General features: G+C 37.6%; 1 protein-coding gene and 1 non-coding gene across 7 annotated transcripts in view; one reads left to right on the plus strand and one right to left on the minus strand.

Annotated features, from left to right (window-relative positions):
- Nucleotides 1–14,287, plus strand: part of Dennd4a (DENN domain containing 4A) — a 108,681-nt gene that overhangs the window by 23,330 nt on the left and 71,064 nt on the right. For 2 of the 6 annotated variants that reach the window (XM_057766252.1, XM_057766257.1), the window contains exons 2-6: nt 4,617–4,746; nt 5,653–5,726; nt 6,335–6,463; nt 8,567–8,898; nt 11,164–11,413. In XM_057766252.1, the coding sequence (XP_057622235.1) occupies nt 8,588–8,898; nt 11,164–11,413 (561 nt within the window). In that variant the 5' untranslated portion in view covers nt 4,617–4,746; nt 5,653–5,726; nt 6,335–6,463; nt 8,567–8,587. The remainder of the gene's footprint in view (nt 1–4,616; nt 4,747–5,652; nt 5,727–6,334; nt 6,464–8,566; nt 8,899–11,163; nt 11,414–14,287) is intronic. The other 4 variants (XM_057766254.1, XM_057766255.1, XM_057766253.1 and 1 more) reach the window with 4 other exon arrangements.
- LOC130874021 (small nucleolar RNA SNORA51) lies at nt 640–772 on the minus strand. The gene has a single exon (XR_009057070.1). It is a non-coding gene; the product is annotated as a small nucleolar RNA SNORA51 (small nucleolar RNA).

Genomic DNA, 14,287 nt, shown 5'->3' on the forward strand with positions numbered 1-14,287 from the left:
TGGGCTGGCATCCGTGCTCTCTTAATGTCTGCATAATGCTTGACCAGCTCCTGATGGCTTTCATTGTCTCCATTGAGAAGTCAGGTGTAATTCTGATAGGTCTGCCTTTATATATCACTTGGCCTTTTTCCTTTGCAGCTCTTAATATCCTTTCTTTATTCTGTATGTTGTTTTGAGTATAATGTGGCAAGGGGACTTTTTTGTTTTTGATCCATTCTATTTGTATCTTCATAGGCATATCTTTAAGTTGGGAAAATTTTCTTCTATGATTTTGTTAAATATATTTTCTGTGCTTTTAAGTTGAACTTCTCTTTTTTCTATACCTATTCTTAGGTTTGGTCTTTTTAAATGGTGTCCCATATTTTCTGGATATTTTGTGTTAAGCTTTTGTTAGATTAATGTTTTCTTTGACTGATAAATCTATTTCCTCTGTTGTATCCTCAGTGCTTGAGAATCTCTCTTCCATCTCTTATATTCTGCTGTTTATGCTTGCATTTGTGGTTCCTGATTATTTTCTCATGATTTCTGTTTCTGTAATTCCCTCGACTTGTGTTTTCTTTATTGTCTCTATTTTGGTTTTCAAGTCTTGAATAGTTTCTTTCATATGTTTGATTGCTTTTTCTTTCTTCTTTTTTTTTTCCATGTCTCCCCATTCACAATACAGACCAGGCACAGTGGCCTGGGCTGAGGTGTACATGGGGTGGCTTTATTATGCCTCCTCTTTCTATACAGCCAGTGTAAGAACACAGCCTGTGGTAAGCACAAGGAGGCTGATTGCTTTTTCTTTAATTTGTTGATGTTTTTCAATTTTTTGTTTGTATTTTCCTCAATTTCTTTGAGGGATTTTCTCATTTCTACTTTAAGAGTCTCAAACATCCTCCTGAAGTTATCTTTTAGGTAATTTTCTTCTGCTTCATCTATATTTGGTTGTTCATGTCTTGCTGTTGTAGGGTCACTAGATTTTACTGGTGTCATGTTGCTCTTCATGGTGTTGCTTGTGTATCTACTTATCTTTTCCTTTGCTTGGTGTAGTTGGGGCTGTCTGTGACTCTGCTGATTAATCTTCCAGGTGCCAGTGGATTCAAGGCTCAGATGGTTGCTCTTTGTGGTGCAGTCAGTACCACGGTTCCGTTATTCGTTGTTCACTCTGTGTTTTTGGAGGTCGCTCAGTGCTCCCATGGAGTTCACTATCTCAGGTCTGCTGTGGCCTAGGTTGCCAGCTCAGACCTGTTTCTGTACATGTCCCTCTTCTGGATCTGCTCCTGTGGAGGTCCCTGGCTTGGATTTGGTTCTGCAAAGGTCTCTGGCTTTGATTTACTCTCTCAGAGAACCCAGACTCGGGTGTGCCCAGACCTGCAGAGGTCCTGGCTCAGGCCTAGTTCTTCAGATGTCCCAAACTCTGACTTGGACCCACAGGGATCCTGGATCAAGTTTACTCCCTATAACATCCCAGATTCACACTGGACCAGCAGCGATCTCTGGCTCTGGCCCACTCGCTCAGTGGTTGCTTCCCTGTACCTGCTTCTGTTGAGTTCACCGTCTCTGGCCCCCTCTGGCCTAGGTTGCCGGCTTAGTCCCACTCCTGTGGAGCTTGCTGCCTCAGGCCTGCTCTATCCCGTGTCGCTAGCCCAGTCGTGCTTCTGCAAATGTCCCTGGTCTGGATGCTCCTGCTCCCATGGAGTTCACATGGAGTTCACCATCCCAGGCCTAGGTCGTGGTCTCAGTCCTGCTCTTCTGGAGTTTGCTGCTTCAGGCTTGCTCTGGCCTAGGTCACTGGCTTAGTCCTGTTTCTGTGGAGTTTGCTGCCTCAGGCTTGTTGTGGACTAGGTCGCTGGATCCCTCGATATTGTGTCTTGACTAGTGATAGGTACATGATACATATTCATTAAGTCTGCATAGACTTAAATATGCACATATACAAATGAGTATGAGTCAAACCTAGGTAATAAGACAGTTAATTATTATCAGTGTAAGTGTACCAATTCTGACATTGTGTTATGGTTGTATAAGATATGCTAATGGGAAAAATTCAGTAAAAGGAATTTCAGGTCCTTTTCTTTCAACCAGATGCATACCCAGTTATCTCAAAAGTGAAAATTTCAGGGCCTCGAGATATGGCACAGTATAGAGATAGTTCCGTGGTTAAGAGCACTGACTGTTCTTGTGGAAGACTTAGATTCCATTCCCAACACCCACATGGGAGCCCACAACTGACTATAAGCCCAGTCCCAGCAGATTCAATGCCTCCTCACTCACTGCATGCATATGGTGCATAGACATGCATGCAGCCAAGGACTCATACACTTATTATAAAATAAATCTTTAAAAGTTTAAGTAAAAATTTCAGTTAAAAAGAATAGCAATTTAAAGAAGTCTGTGCTGAAAAAATAGAGGTTTAACATGCATAGCTGCAGAAAGCACATGGCTGTATTTATATTGTGGAGCATGGCTCTTCCTTTACAGCCGTTTATGTCCTAGGAAATAGAGCTAACTAGTTTCCTTTTTCTTATTTTCTTGTGCATGTATGGAAAGTAAAGGAGTAACTGTAATATGTGACCTCCATTAGCAGAAGAATACTTTGCAAATACTTCTGAATTATATAGAAAATCAGTTAATTCTAATAATATCTCAGGTGTTTGTTTTGTTTTTTTTTATATAATTCATGGAATCAGAGTAAAGTTTTGAGAAGTTTATTTTATCAATGGAAATAAATGATACTGGGAATGTGACAATAAATTAATCTAGTATTTCAACATTGAAGGAAATGATACCTGAGTTTTGAGTTTTGTTTTGTTTTTGTTTTAGAGACAGATTTCTCTGTGTAGCCCTACCTGTCCTGGAACTTGCTTTGTAGACCAGGCTGGCCTGGAACTCACAGAGATCTGTCTGCCTCTACCTCCTGAGTGCTGGGATTAAAGGCATGCAGCACCACTACACAGGTGATACCTGTTTTTCTTTTAATTATAATACAAATATTGTTTAGAGGAACATAAAGTCATGGTCAAACTAGTATTTGTACTATATTAAAGAATTTATAACGACAGAAAACAAATTTGGGAGTCTGGTAAGGTATCTTCAGAGTGTAATAGCACTTGCTGCCTAGCCTAAAAACCTGAGTGTGATCCCTGGAACCCATATAAAGGAGAGAACTCTCCACTTGTGCATAGTGGCATGTACACAAACACACACACAGACACACACAGAATAAATATTTATTTTTTAATAAAAATGTGTTGAATTGGTTTTGACACACCCATCATTCATGATATCTAAGCAAGCTGATAGCCTATCAGATATTTCAAAAATTCACACATATAGTATTTTAACTTAAAATTGTATTGGATTTAAAAAAAAAAATGTTTCACCAGGTCAGTATTTGTGTTAACTTTGCTACCCAAGAACAATAATATTTAGAAATATTTTAATATATATACCGTTCCATATTTGTTGCTTTAAGATGTTCAGTGAGCCCGAATTAAGTACTATCCTATCTAATTTTGCATATATATTTATCTTGATCACTTTTAGCAGTCCAAAAGATAACAACAGTGGCAAATGTGGCACCTGTAATGCCAGGTACTGGGAGGCTGAGGAAGAAGGATTGTAAGTTTGGGCTATCTTGAACTATATAGTAGAAACCTGTCTTTAAAAAAAAAAATCCAATAGATCAGCCCCACTGTTACAGTGGGTGGGTGTACCCCTTGCGGTCCTGACTTCCTTGCTCACCAAGGCCAGCTGTACTGGGACTGAATAAGCATGGGATAAAACCGGACTCTCTGAACATGGCGGACAATGAGGGCTGATGAGAAGCCAAGGACAATGGCACTAGGTTTCGATCCTACTGCATGAACTGGCTTTGTGGGAGCCTAGCCTGTTTGGATGCTCACCTTCCTGGACCTGGATGGAGGGGGAGGACCTTGGACTTCCCACAGGGCAGGGAATCCGGACTGCTCTTCAGACTCAAGAGGGAAAGGGAATGGTGTGGGGGGGAGGGGGAGAGGAGGGGGGGAGGGAAAAAGTGGGGAGAGGGGAAGGGAAATGGGAGGCGGGGAGGAGGCAGAAATCTTTTCACCAAAAAAATAAAAAAATAATTATTATTTAAATAAAAAAAATCCAACAATAAAAATCAAAAGGTAGTAAGATTATACACTTATATTATTTTTCATTAATTGTTTCCACCTTTCCTTCTAAGATGTTGTATCAGAATTTTGATCGAAATATTTATCTTATTCTTTCCTACTTCCCACTGGTAGACTGTTATCTAGGATCAACTAAGTCATGTTTTTTGTTTTAGTTTTTTTTTTTATTTTTATTATTTTTTTTATTTTTGAGAAAAGAGTTAGCTGGCCTTGGTTGGCCTGGAATTCACTCTGCAGACCAAGCTGGCCTTGAATTAATAGAGATCCACCTGCCTCTGCTTGTCAAGAGTCATATAAATCTTGTTCTTATCTGTTTCTGCTACTATTTCTCTGTCAGTAGACGATGGTCCAGATTGGTTAAAGATATGATTTTCTCACTTCTTGTTGAGCATATGATTTTGCACTTTAGTTTGTTTTCCTGAAAAGTCTTTGACCCAATGAAACGTTTTTGTTTTTGTTTTTGTTTTTGTTTTTCAGGTTAAATGATAAAGACTTATTCCTTGGCTGGTTGTCTCCTCCCACCTTGAGGAAGGAACAGGGTAGAAAGCCACTGAGAAATCACACTGGCCTAGTACAAAAAAGGAGGACAGTCATTCCCTTTAAAAGGGTTGGTGGCCTTTGTCTTTCTTAATCCAAGAAGACTTAAGAGGATATGTATAAAGGAACCAGCAAATGATGCTGTGGTCAAGGGGGATGTGCTAGACCCCCAGCTGACTCAAAACCTCTTCTCTTTCATGTGTATTTCCAGCATTATGAGACTACCCTTAGCAGGCACAGTAGTCAGTGTTAATGTACCCTAAACCTTGATCAGTGAGACCACCTTTTCTTCACTCACAACTGCAAGCAACTAACTCACTCAGTCTAAAGAAAGTATGACAGTTGCATGCTAAATTTCATAAAACAGCATGACTTGTTGTTTTGTACCAAAGGTTTGGTTTTTTTTGTTTGTTTATTTGTTTGTTTTTCTGTAGGACTAGAAATTGAACCTTGTGTAAACTGGGACAGTGGTCTACCATTGAGCAACATTCCTAACCCAACGTTGGTTCTTTTTATTATCCTATCCCTATTGTATCTGTTGTTAAGGATTGATATGTTAATTATATTAAGATAGTTGTGAATATTTGTAATAAAGGAAAAATCTTTTGAACATTTGTCTTATTTGAAACACATACATGAAACTTTTCTGTGTCTAGTTTTGAATTGGCTTAAGTAGGTATTTTTGCCTTATGAATGAGACTCTGTACACAGGTCTCCTAGGAGCAAGCGTTTAAAATTATTTCACTTTCCTTGCTTTCCCACACATGTACTTTTGTTGCATTTGTTATTCTGCTTTCTCTTTCACTCTTTTGGATCAATTGCTTTTCAAGTTTGTATCTATTCTTGACTAAAATGTGCTTTTTGAATAGGCTGGTATTTATCTAAAAATTATTATTAGTATATTAAGTATCCACAGCTATATTGGAAATATATTATAGAATTAATTTAACCTCAGTCTTTATTCTTTTCAATACAGTATTTCTCAATCTCGAGGCCTGAAGAATTTACATGTTGGGAACTGCTGTTTTCCATCAGAAACTCCAGTAATGTGTGAGTAGTTTTTGTTTTTCATTGTGATTTGTTCCAGTTGGCTTTTTTCTGTGTTAATCACGGGAAATTTAATTTCCCATAACTTTAAGAATCTGTGATATACTCATTGTATGATAGTTGTAAGTAATAGGTGATACAGAATAATTTATTGAAAGATGTTTTAAGATGTCTCTTGGAGGGAGTATAATGCGTAGTCTGAAATCCCTACATTCGGGAAGATGAGACAGGAGACTTGTGAGTTCAAATCTAGCAGAAAATTTTTTATATTTAATCAACTGGCCTACTGTGGTACTGATCATTTTCATATATAAGTTTGAGTGTATGATTATCATATAATATCTAGAAATTTCAGTAGTAGTTGATTTTTTTAATAGCCTAGAAGATCTTAAACTCGCCATCCTCAGCCCCCTATAAGCTGGGGTTACAGGTGTCTTCACTATACCTGGCACTGGTAGTTACTTTGCAAAACTTAAGTGTTCATAATCATATACATATATATATGTTGCTATGTATGTATATATAATATATAACTGATATATATGTATGTAATGATACATATGTATATAAAGTTTCCTCAAATGTTCACTCTCGCCTTTTCTTGTCTTTAGAAGCAGTCTTGGTAGCACATGCTTAGCTACTTTGACCTAATGGAGTGAGATAAGAAATAAAAAGCATCTGGATTGGCCAGAGATTGAAAGGGAGAAAAACAAAGCAATCTCCCATTAGTTGATGAATGGGTAAGAGCCTTCTTGTAATGCCTTTCCAATTTAGTTATCTTATGTTTTTTTTTTTTTTATGAGTAGAGCACACATTCTTCTTCTTTTCTATTTTCAAGGAAAATAGATTTAATTTAAAGATATAGTCAGGCTGTGCTTTGTTTTTCTCCCCAGTTTCCAAAAATTAACGTAAAGAAATTTACTTTCTGAGGCTGAAAGTTCATAGTAGACCATTTCCCTGGCACATTTCTTAGAGGGCCCTAGGATCAGTCACCACCAACCATAAAAAAACAACAGGGAGAGAAGTTTGCCTCTTAGTATAGGTGTGTGTGTGTGTGTGTGTGTGTGTGTGTGTGTGGCTTATATGTGTGAGTTGATGTTTGTGTGTCTCTAAGCATGTATACATTCACAAGTGCCTATTAACATGCAGACTAGTGCTTCATCTCTGATGTTTCCCCCGTATCCCCAACTCATGTCTTGACACGGGTTTCTCACTAAGCCTGGAGCTCACCTGGATAGACTGGTTGGCAGTAAGTTTGAGGGATACATAGAGATCTACTGTTTGTATTGCCCCCCCAAGCACCCACAGCTTTTACATGGTGCTGGGGATCTAAACACAGGTCATCATGCTTACACAGCAGATACTTTCCCCTGAACCATCTCCTCTGCCCAGTATAGAAGGTTGTACTCTGATGTGTGACACAAATTCCCTCAGGGAGGGTTATTTACTTTGTACTAGAATTTTTTAGAGCAAATTGTAGAGTTTCTCTAGTTATTAGGTGGTAAATTAGGGTTTATTGCTCAAGTCCATTTTGGAAATTCTGGGATTTAAGCAAATGACTAAGTTTAAAATTAATCTTTCCACATATATGAAATATATGCTGTGCTAATAATCCTTGTACCCCATATGTTATATGTAACTGTGACAAAGAGGTTTATGGTATATGCACGCCTAATTTGTTTGTCTTTGGGAGTTTTTTTCTTGTTTGCCTTTATTATAACCAAAACTGACATAAGACTCATGGTGGATTGTTGTTTTAAATAGAACTTTCCTCCCTGTAACAGTGCTTTACAAGTAATGACAGTGCTAGAAGCATATTAGCTAAAGAAGAAATTAAAGTTTAAGAGATTGTAGACAGTTGAAGGAGCTTTTACTCTTAAAGGCTTATAGATATATGAATATATTTGTCATTTTAGTTCATTGTAAGAGTATAGTACTTTTATGTGAGTTTTTGTTTGTTGTATCTGCCGAGACTCATTCATGGTAGATTTTTCCTTGTATGTTTTTGTGGTTTAGAATAGGAGCTCATCTTCAGGTGGGCTTTGTCTGTGGAAACCTGGCCTTAGGGAGTAGCCTCCTGCAGAGATATCACTAGTCTCAGAATACTTTTATTATATGTTTCTTAGTTGGAGCTTCCTGGAACCTTAAAAGTAACTTAAGTTCAAGGTCCAGAGTCTAACTGCAGCTCAAGCCAGTGATAAATTGAAGTCAGCTTCATTATACTTACTGGATAGGTAGTGTTTTGTTTCAGTGCTTGGGGTTGAACCTAGGGCCTCACACATGTTCTACCACTGAGCTACACCCAAGTCCAGTATGGATAGGTTTTAAAATTCACTCTTTAATCAAGAATCTAGTCATTTGGGGCTTTTGGTTTTATATAGCTGCTTCTATTCTAGTTCCTTGTCTGATTTGGTTCTGAAGCTTTGTTTCTCTCCCTGTAATGCCTTTTAAAGCACAACCCCTTGATTATTGAGGAGATGGCAGTTTTTCTGACCCAACATTAGCTTATATATTGCATTCTGGCTTTCAGTTTCCTCAGTATTTTTGATGCTATGGGAACTTGCATTATATTTTAAAGGTTCATCTATATTTAAAGAGCTGGGTTTTTGTTATTGTTGTTGTTATCTACTTCAATGATCTAGGTTTTTATGATACCAGAATTGGAGATTCCTGTATTAGTTTTATAATAAAAATGCCAAAGATTGTCTCATTTTCAAAAAAGGCATGCTTTTCACTTACATGGGTAAAATGTCTAATACTAGTGTGACTAGGACTTGCATTCTTTATAGATTTGCACTTTGACTTGACCAATTATAGAATAAGACCTTTTATTTTTCATTTAGATGCAAGTTTAGTAATGGAAGATGATTGAAGACAAGGGGCCTCGTGTTGCTGACTACTTTGTTGTAGCAGGCTTAACTGATGTTTCAAAGCCTCTTGAAGAGGAAATTCACTTCAATGATGCCTGTCACAAAGTGGCTAAACCAAAAGAACCTATCACAGATGTTTCTGTTATCATCAAATCCCTTGGGGAGGAGGTGCCACGGGATTACACATGTATTGACTTTACCCCAACTGGATTGTCAGCAGATCTCAATAACGGAAGTCTTGTAGGACCCCAGATTTACCTTTGCTATAAAAGAGGGAGAGATAAACCTCCACTTACAGATCTGGGGTGAGTATTTTTTAATGAATTACTATTATTAATCCAAATTGTATCCCTAATGAATTTTGAAGTTAAACTTAGTTTTGGTCATTAATAGTGGTATGATAGCTTTACAATCAGACACATTTGCTTGGGTGTACTCCATATTCCTGTAATCCTAGCATTTGATAGGCTAGGGAAGGAAGATTGTTATGTTTGATGCCAGACTTGGCTACATAGTGAGAATGCATTTTGCCTACTGCCCACTAAAATAAGGGGAGATTAAAAAATAAAGTAATACCCAGTATTCTATATTCACTGTCTCCATCTGCCTGTCCTGCAAGTCCTAGTGCTCACCTTCCTGTTAGATAGCATGTTTTTAAACTCATCCTTATTCTAATATGTACTGATACCTTATTCCTTTAAATGACCTAATAGTATTCTAACATATGGTTGCACTATAATTTATCTTGTCACCAGTTGGTGGGTATTTGGGCTATTTATACGTTGAGGCTATTATTAATAATGCTTTTATGATTGATTATTCATGTACAAGTTTTTATGTAGACATATTTTTATTATTTGTGTATATATACTTAGGAGTGGAATTACTGGATCATCTGATAATTCTGTATTTAACCTTTTGAGGAACTTCCAGAATATTTTCCTAAACAGCTTTACAAGTATTGCACATTCTCACCAATAGAGTGTGAGGGTTCTGATTTTTTTCACAGTCTGAATAATAGTTCGTATTTCTATTTGATTATTTTTGTGCTAGTGAGTATGAAATGAAATCTCATTTTGACTTTAATTTGCACTCTTGTGTTTGCTGATGATACTGAACATCTTTCCATGTGTTTATTGGCAAGTGTCAATTGAGAAATGCCTGCTTAGCTCTTTTACTCATTTCTTAATTGGGTTATATTTTTATTGATGAGCTATAGTATTCATTCCAAATTCTTAATACAGTCCTTTATTAGGTATATGTTTAACAAATATTTTCCCCACTTAAAATTTTTTTTATGTATACATGTTTTGTCAGCGTGTATATCTGTGTACCACATGCATGTGTAGGGCCCAGGAAGGCCAGAGGAGGGCATTGGATCCCCTGAAATGAGTTACAGATGGGTGTGAGCCACCAAGTGGGTACTAGGAACTGGACCTAGATCCTTTGGAGGAGCAGCCAATGCGCTTATCCACTGAGCTATGTCTCCAGCCTCCTCTCCATTCTTTATAATATCCCTCTCATCATGGTATCTTTGAAGTTAAGAAATCATATTTGTTTAATTTGTCTCTGTCTCTCTCTGCCACCCCACCCCCTATGTGTGTGTCCATGTGTGTGTTCTACCACGTATGTTGCAAAATCTAACTCAGGTTGTCATGCTTTGTAACATTTGTCTTTACCCACTGTCCCATGGTTTGATTTCATAACTAAGTAGTGTAAGGCTCAGGGAAGTTAAATGTTGCCTAAGATAATAACAACTAGCAGTAGCATTTTAAAAAAAATTATGATGTTTTTAACTTCTTTCTGTTTAGACACCTTTAGTGATAGTATTAGAGCAAAATTATGCAAGAAGATATTGTCTGGTCATACAACCTTCTGTAGACTTTAACTTTGACTAAAACACAGGTTACATTTCCCATAGAATGTGCTTGATTTTTATAGAGCATAGGTAAGTAAATATATTAATAACTAACTGGAATACTGAACATTAATTATTGCCACTCTTATATTAATAAGCATAAAACATTATTTAAAGTTTTGATAGGGAAATAGTTATTTGGACTGTGCAATGTAGTCTTTAAGTAAGTTGTAGGGTGTAGTAAAAAAAATATTAACTGGAAGTATGGAGGTAATGATTCACATCTTTAATTCCAGCATTTGGTTGGCAGGGACAGGTAGATCTCTGAGTTTGAGGCCAGCCTGGTCTACAGAGCAAGTTCTAGGCCATCCAGGGCTACACAGAGAAACCCTGTTTTGAAAAAACAAAAAACAAAACAACACAACAACAAAAATCTTAACTAGAAAGAGTCAAAGTGAAATATGAGGGCAGAAGATGGAGATTATGACAAAATCTCAGGTAGCCATGGCTTTGAACTTGTTATGTAGCCAAGGATGATACTCCATTTCTGATCTTCCTGCCTCCTCTTCCTGAGTACTGGACTCATTAGTGTGTACTGACAAACACAGTTTATACGTTGCTGTGTGTTAGGATGTGTCCATGGTACTTGAGAGTGTTATCTTTTAGGTTTTGAGAACTTTATGCATTTACTTTTTAAATTTTTATGTTTTAGGGTATTATATGACTGGAAAGAAAGACTAAAACAGGGCTGTGAGATTATTCAGAGTACTCCCTATGGACGACCTGCCAATATTAGTGGCAGTACCTCATCACAAAGAATCTATATCACTTACCGAAGAGCCTCTGAAAACATGACTCAGAATACCCTTGCTGTCACAGACATATGCATTATTATACCCAGTAAAGGAGAAAGTCCACCACACACATTCTGCAAGGTCGACAAGAATCTCAACAATAGTATGGTAAGTCAATTCTTTAGCACTGATACAATTAGCCACTCACCAGTGAAGAGCATAATTGTAAATCTTTTCTTGAAAAATAAAATAACATAACAGATTTGGGAAAAAATATGTTTTTTAAGGATGTTGGATATTTTATTATTTTAGAAAGTACTTAGTTATACTTTCACTAAAAAAACTGTATAAGAAACTGTCCTTCTCTACTTCTCTGTCCTTTCCTTCTTCCTTCTAACTTAAATAGCTTTTCAGTGTTCCTACAAAATTAGTAAATTAACACCATGGCTACCTCCGTGCTCCCCCCTTGCATTCTGGACCCCATGCATACTTGCATACACAGCTGTAAAGACATGGCTTTGGCAGTCTTCCCTACTTCTTTTTTTTTTTTGTTTTGTTTTTTTGTTTTTTTTTTTTGGTTTTTTTTTTTTGGTTTTTTGAGACAGGGTTTCTCTGTAGCTTTGGTGCCCGTCCCGGAACTAGCTCTGTAGACCAGGCTGGCCTCGAACTCCCAGAGATCCGCCTGCCTCTGCCTCCCGAGTGCTGGGATTAAAGGCGTGCGCCACCACTACTGCCCGGCTCTTCCCTACTTCTTTATTCGCCATCAGTTTTCTTCTCTTAGACGCAGGCAAAACTTGTTGCAAGATGTCCATCTTTATAAAACTTTTTGATTCCATATTCCCCTTTCTTTCGCTGTCCCATTTCACCATTCTTTACAGTAAAACTTTTCAACCTCTGAGTATGTGATTGGGGATGAAGAGGCTGTAGCTGAGTTGGTATAGTGCTTTCCTAGCGTGCATAAGGCCCTGTTTCCATCCCCTGTGCTGAATAAACTGGGTGTAGTGGAACATACCTGTAATTAAAACACTCAGGAATTGAGGCAGGAGGATGAGAAATTTAAGGTCATCATTGGCCATGTAGCAAGTTCAAAGCCACTCTGAGCTACTTTGAGAACTTGTCACAACTTACAAAAAAGTGTTAAATGTATTTTACCTCATCTTTCACTTGCACTTTCCAGCTAAGTTTTTGATTGCATCATCCCAAGGTTTTTCTTGTTACTGAGTCCAGTGATCAGTTCTTCATCTCAGTGTTTTAGATTTTGTTCTAAATGGTATTTTTTTTCCCCATCAACAGTGGCAAGAAGAGATGACGCACTGGCTTATGCTCTGTACTTGGTTCTTTTCCCTCTTACCTCACCAGTCGTTCCCTTTCCGTCTCCCAGCATCCTGTGTAGTGGAGTGCTCAGGGTTCAGTCCTCAGTGTATTCATCTTCACAACCAAAGCTTACTCCTTTGTTGATCTAATTATTTTAATACAATGTGTGAGTGACTTGTAAATTTCTATGTCTGACCAGACCCTTTAATTTATTGTCTCTTGTTAGTTATTGTACTTATTAGAGCACCTCAAATTTAACATGACCTGCAGTGAAATCTTGATGTACCTTTTCAGACCTTGATGTCACAGTCTTGCTTGTCTAATAAATAGATATTTTACTCAAACTTACTTAGACTAACAAATTTTGGAGAAATATGAACTTCCATTTTTTTACTTAATTGTGTTCTCCTATAAACTTGGTTGACTCTAGTTTCAAAGCATACCATGAACTTGATCATCTCCTAACCACTTCAGTGTCATAAGCCTGATCCAAGCTAGAATAGTCTTTAAAAAGTTGCATTTACTTACTTGTTTATTTTTCTTTGAGACAGGTCTCACTTGTAGACTAGACTCTAGACTGAATTCATAGAGATCCTCTGCCTCTGCCTCCCAAGTGCTGGGGTTAAAGGTGTGTGTTACCACTCCTGGTCCCGTGTGTGTGTGTGTGTGTGTGTGTGTGATTTCTTTTCAACAACAAGCTTTTTTGCTACTCATCTATATTAGTTTATAATTTTCTACTGTCTTTCAATAATTAAAAACTATTCCAGAAACTACAAATATAGGGTAATAAACACAAGTTAATTTCTAGATTTCCACATTACAGTGATGCAGCTTTGATCAACCCTATGCCTTTTTCTATGAATGTTTGTTAAAATAACACTGGAAGAACAAATAATTGAAAGTAGAATTAGGGATTGGAGAAGTGGCTCAGGGTAAGAGCACTGGATACTCTTGCAGAGAACCCAGATTTGGTTCCCAGCACCCACTTGGTGGCTTACAACCAGGTATGCACATGGTCCACATATATACAAACAGACAAGCATTCATACATATAAATAAATTTTTAAAAAGGAAGTAGAATAGATGGGTCTGTAGGTATGCCGTATCTTTGGAAATATGTTGACAGATTTCTTTGAAAACGTGATAGTAGCTAGATGGTTTTGGTGCACATCCTTAATCCCACCACTCAGAAAGCAGAAGTAGGTGGATCTCTGAGTTTGAGTCCAGCTTAGTCTACAGAGTGAGTTCCAAGACAGCCAAGGATACACAGAAAAACTGTGTCTTGAAAAACGAGAGAGAGAGAGAACATGGTGGTGACTTGCATTTCCTTTATCCCTAGTCTGTAAGAATGCCTCCTCTTTAGTCCTGCACCTTGGCAACATTGATTGTTGTCAGTTAATATCTTTTGAATTAACTAAGTATGAATCACTGTGATACTATCATTTTTGTTATTGTGGAGAGTTAACATCTTTTAATGAATACAACTACCACTGAACCTATGAAAACACATTCTAAGGCTCTTAATGATGCTCCTAGATTTTCCAAAAGATTTTATTTTAAATGTATATGTGTGTTTGGGTCTGTGCATTTGAGTGCAGGTACCCACAAGTTCAGAAGCTTTGGACCTTTGGAGCTGGAGTTACAGGCTTGTGTCCCGCCTGATGTAGTCGCTAGGAACAGAACTCAGAACTCAGATTTCTGCAAGAGAAGTACATGCTTTTAAGTGCT

The sequence above is a fragment of the Chionomys nivalis genome, chromosome 4 (genome assembly GCF_950005125.1).
Source record: "Chionomys nivalis chromosome 4, mChiNiv1.1, whole genome shotgun sequence".
NCBI classification, from domain to species: Eukaryota; Metazoa; Chordata; class Mammalia; order Rodentia; family Cricetidae; genus Chionomys; species Chionomys nivalis.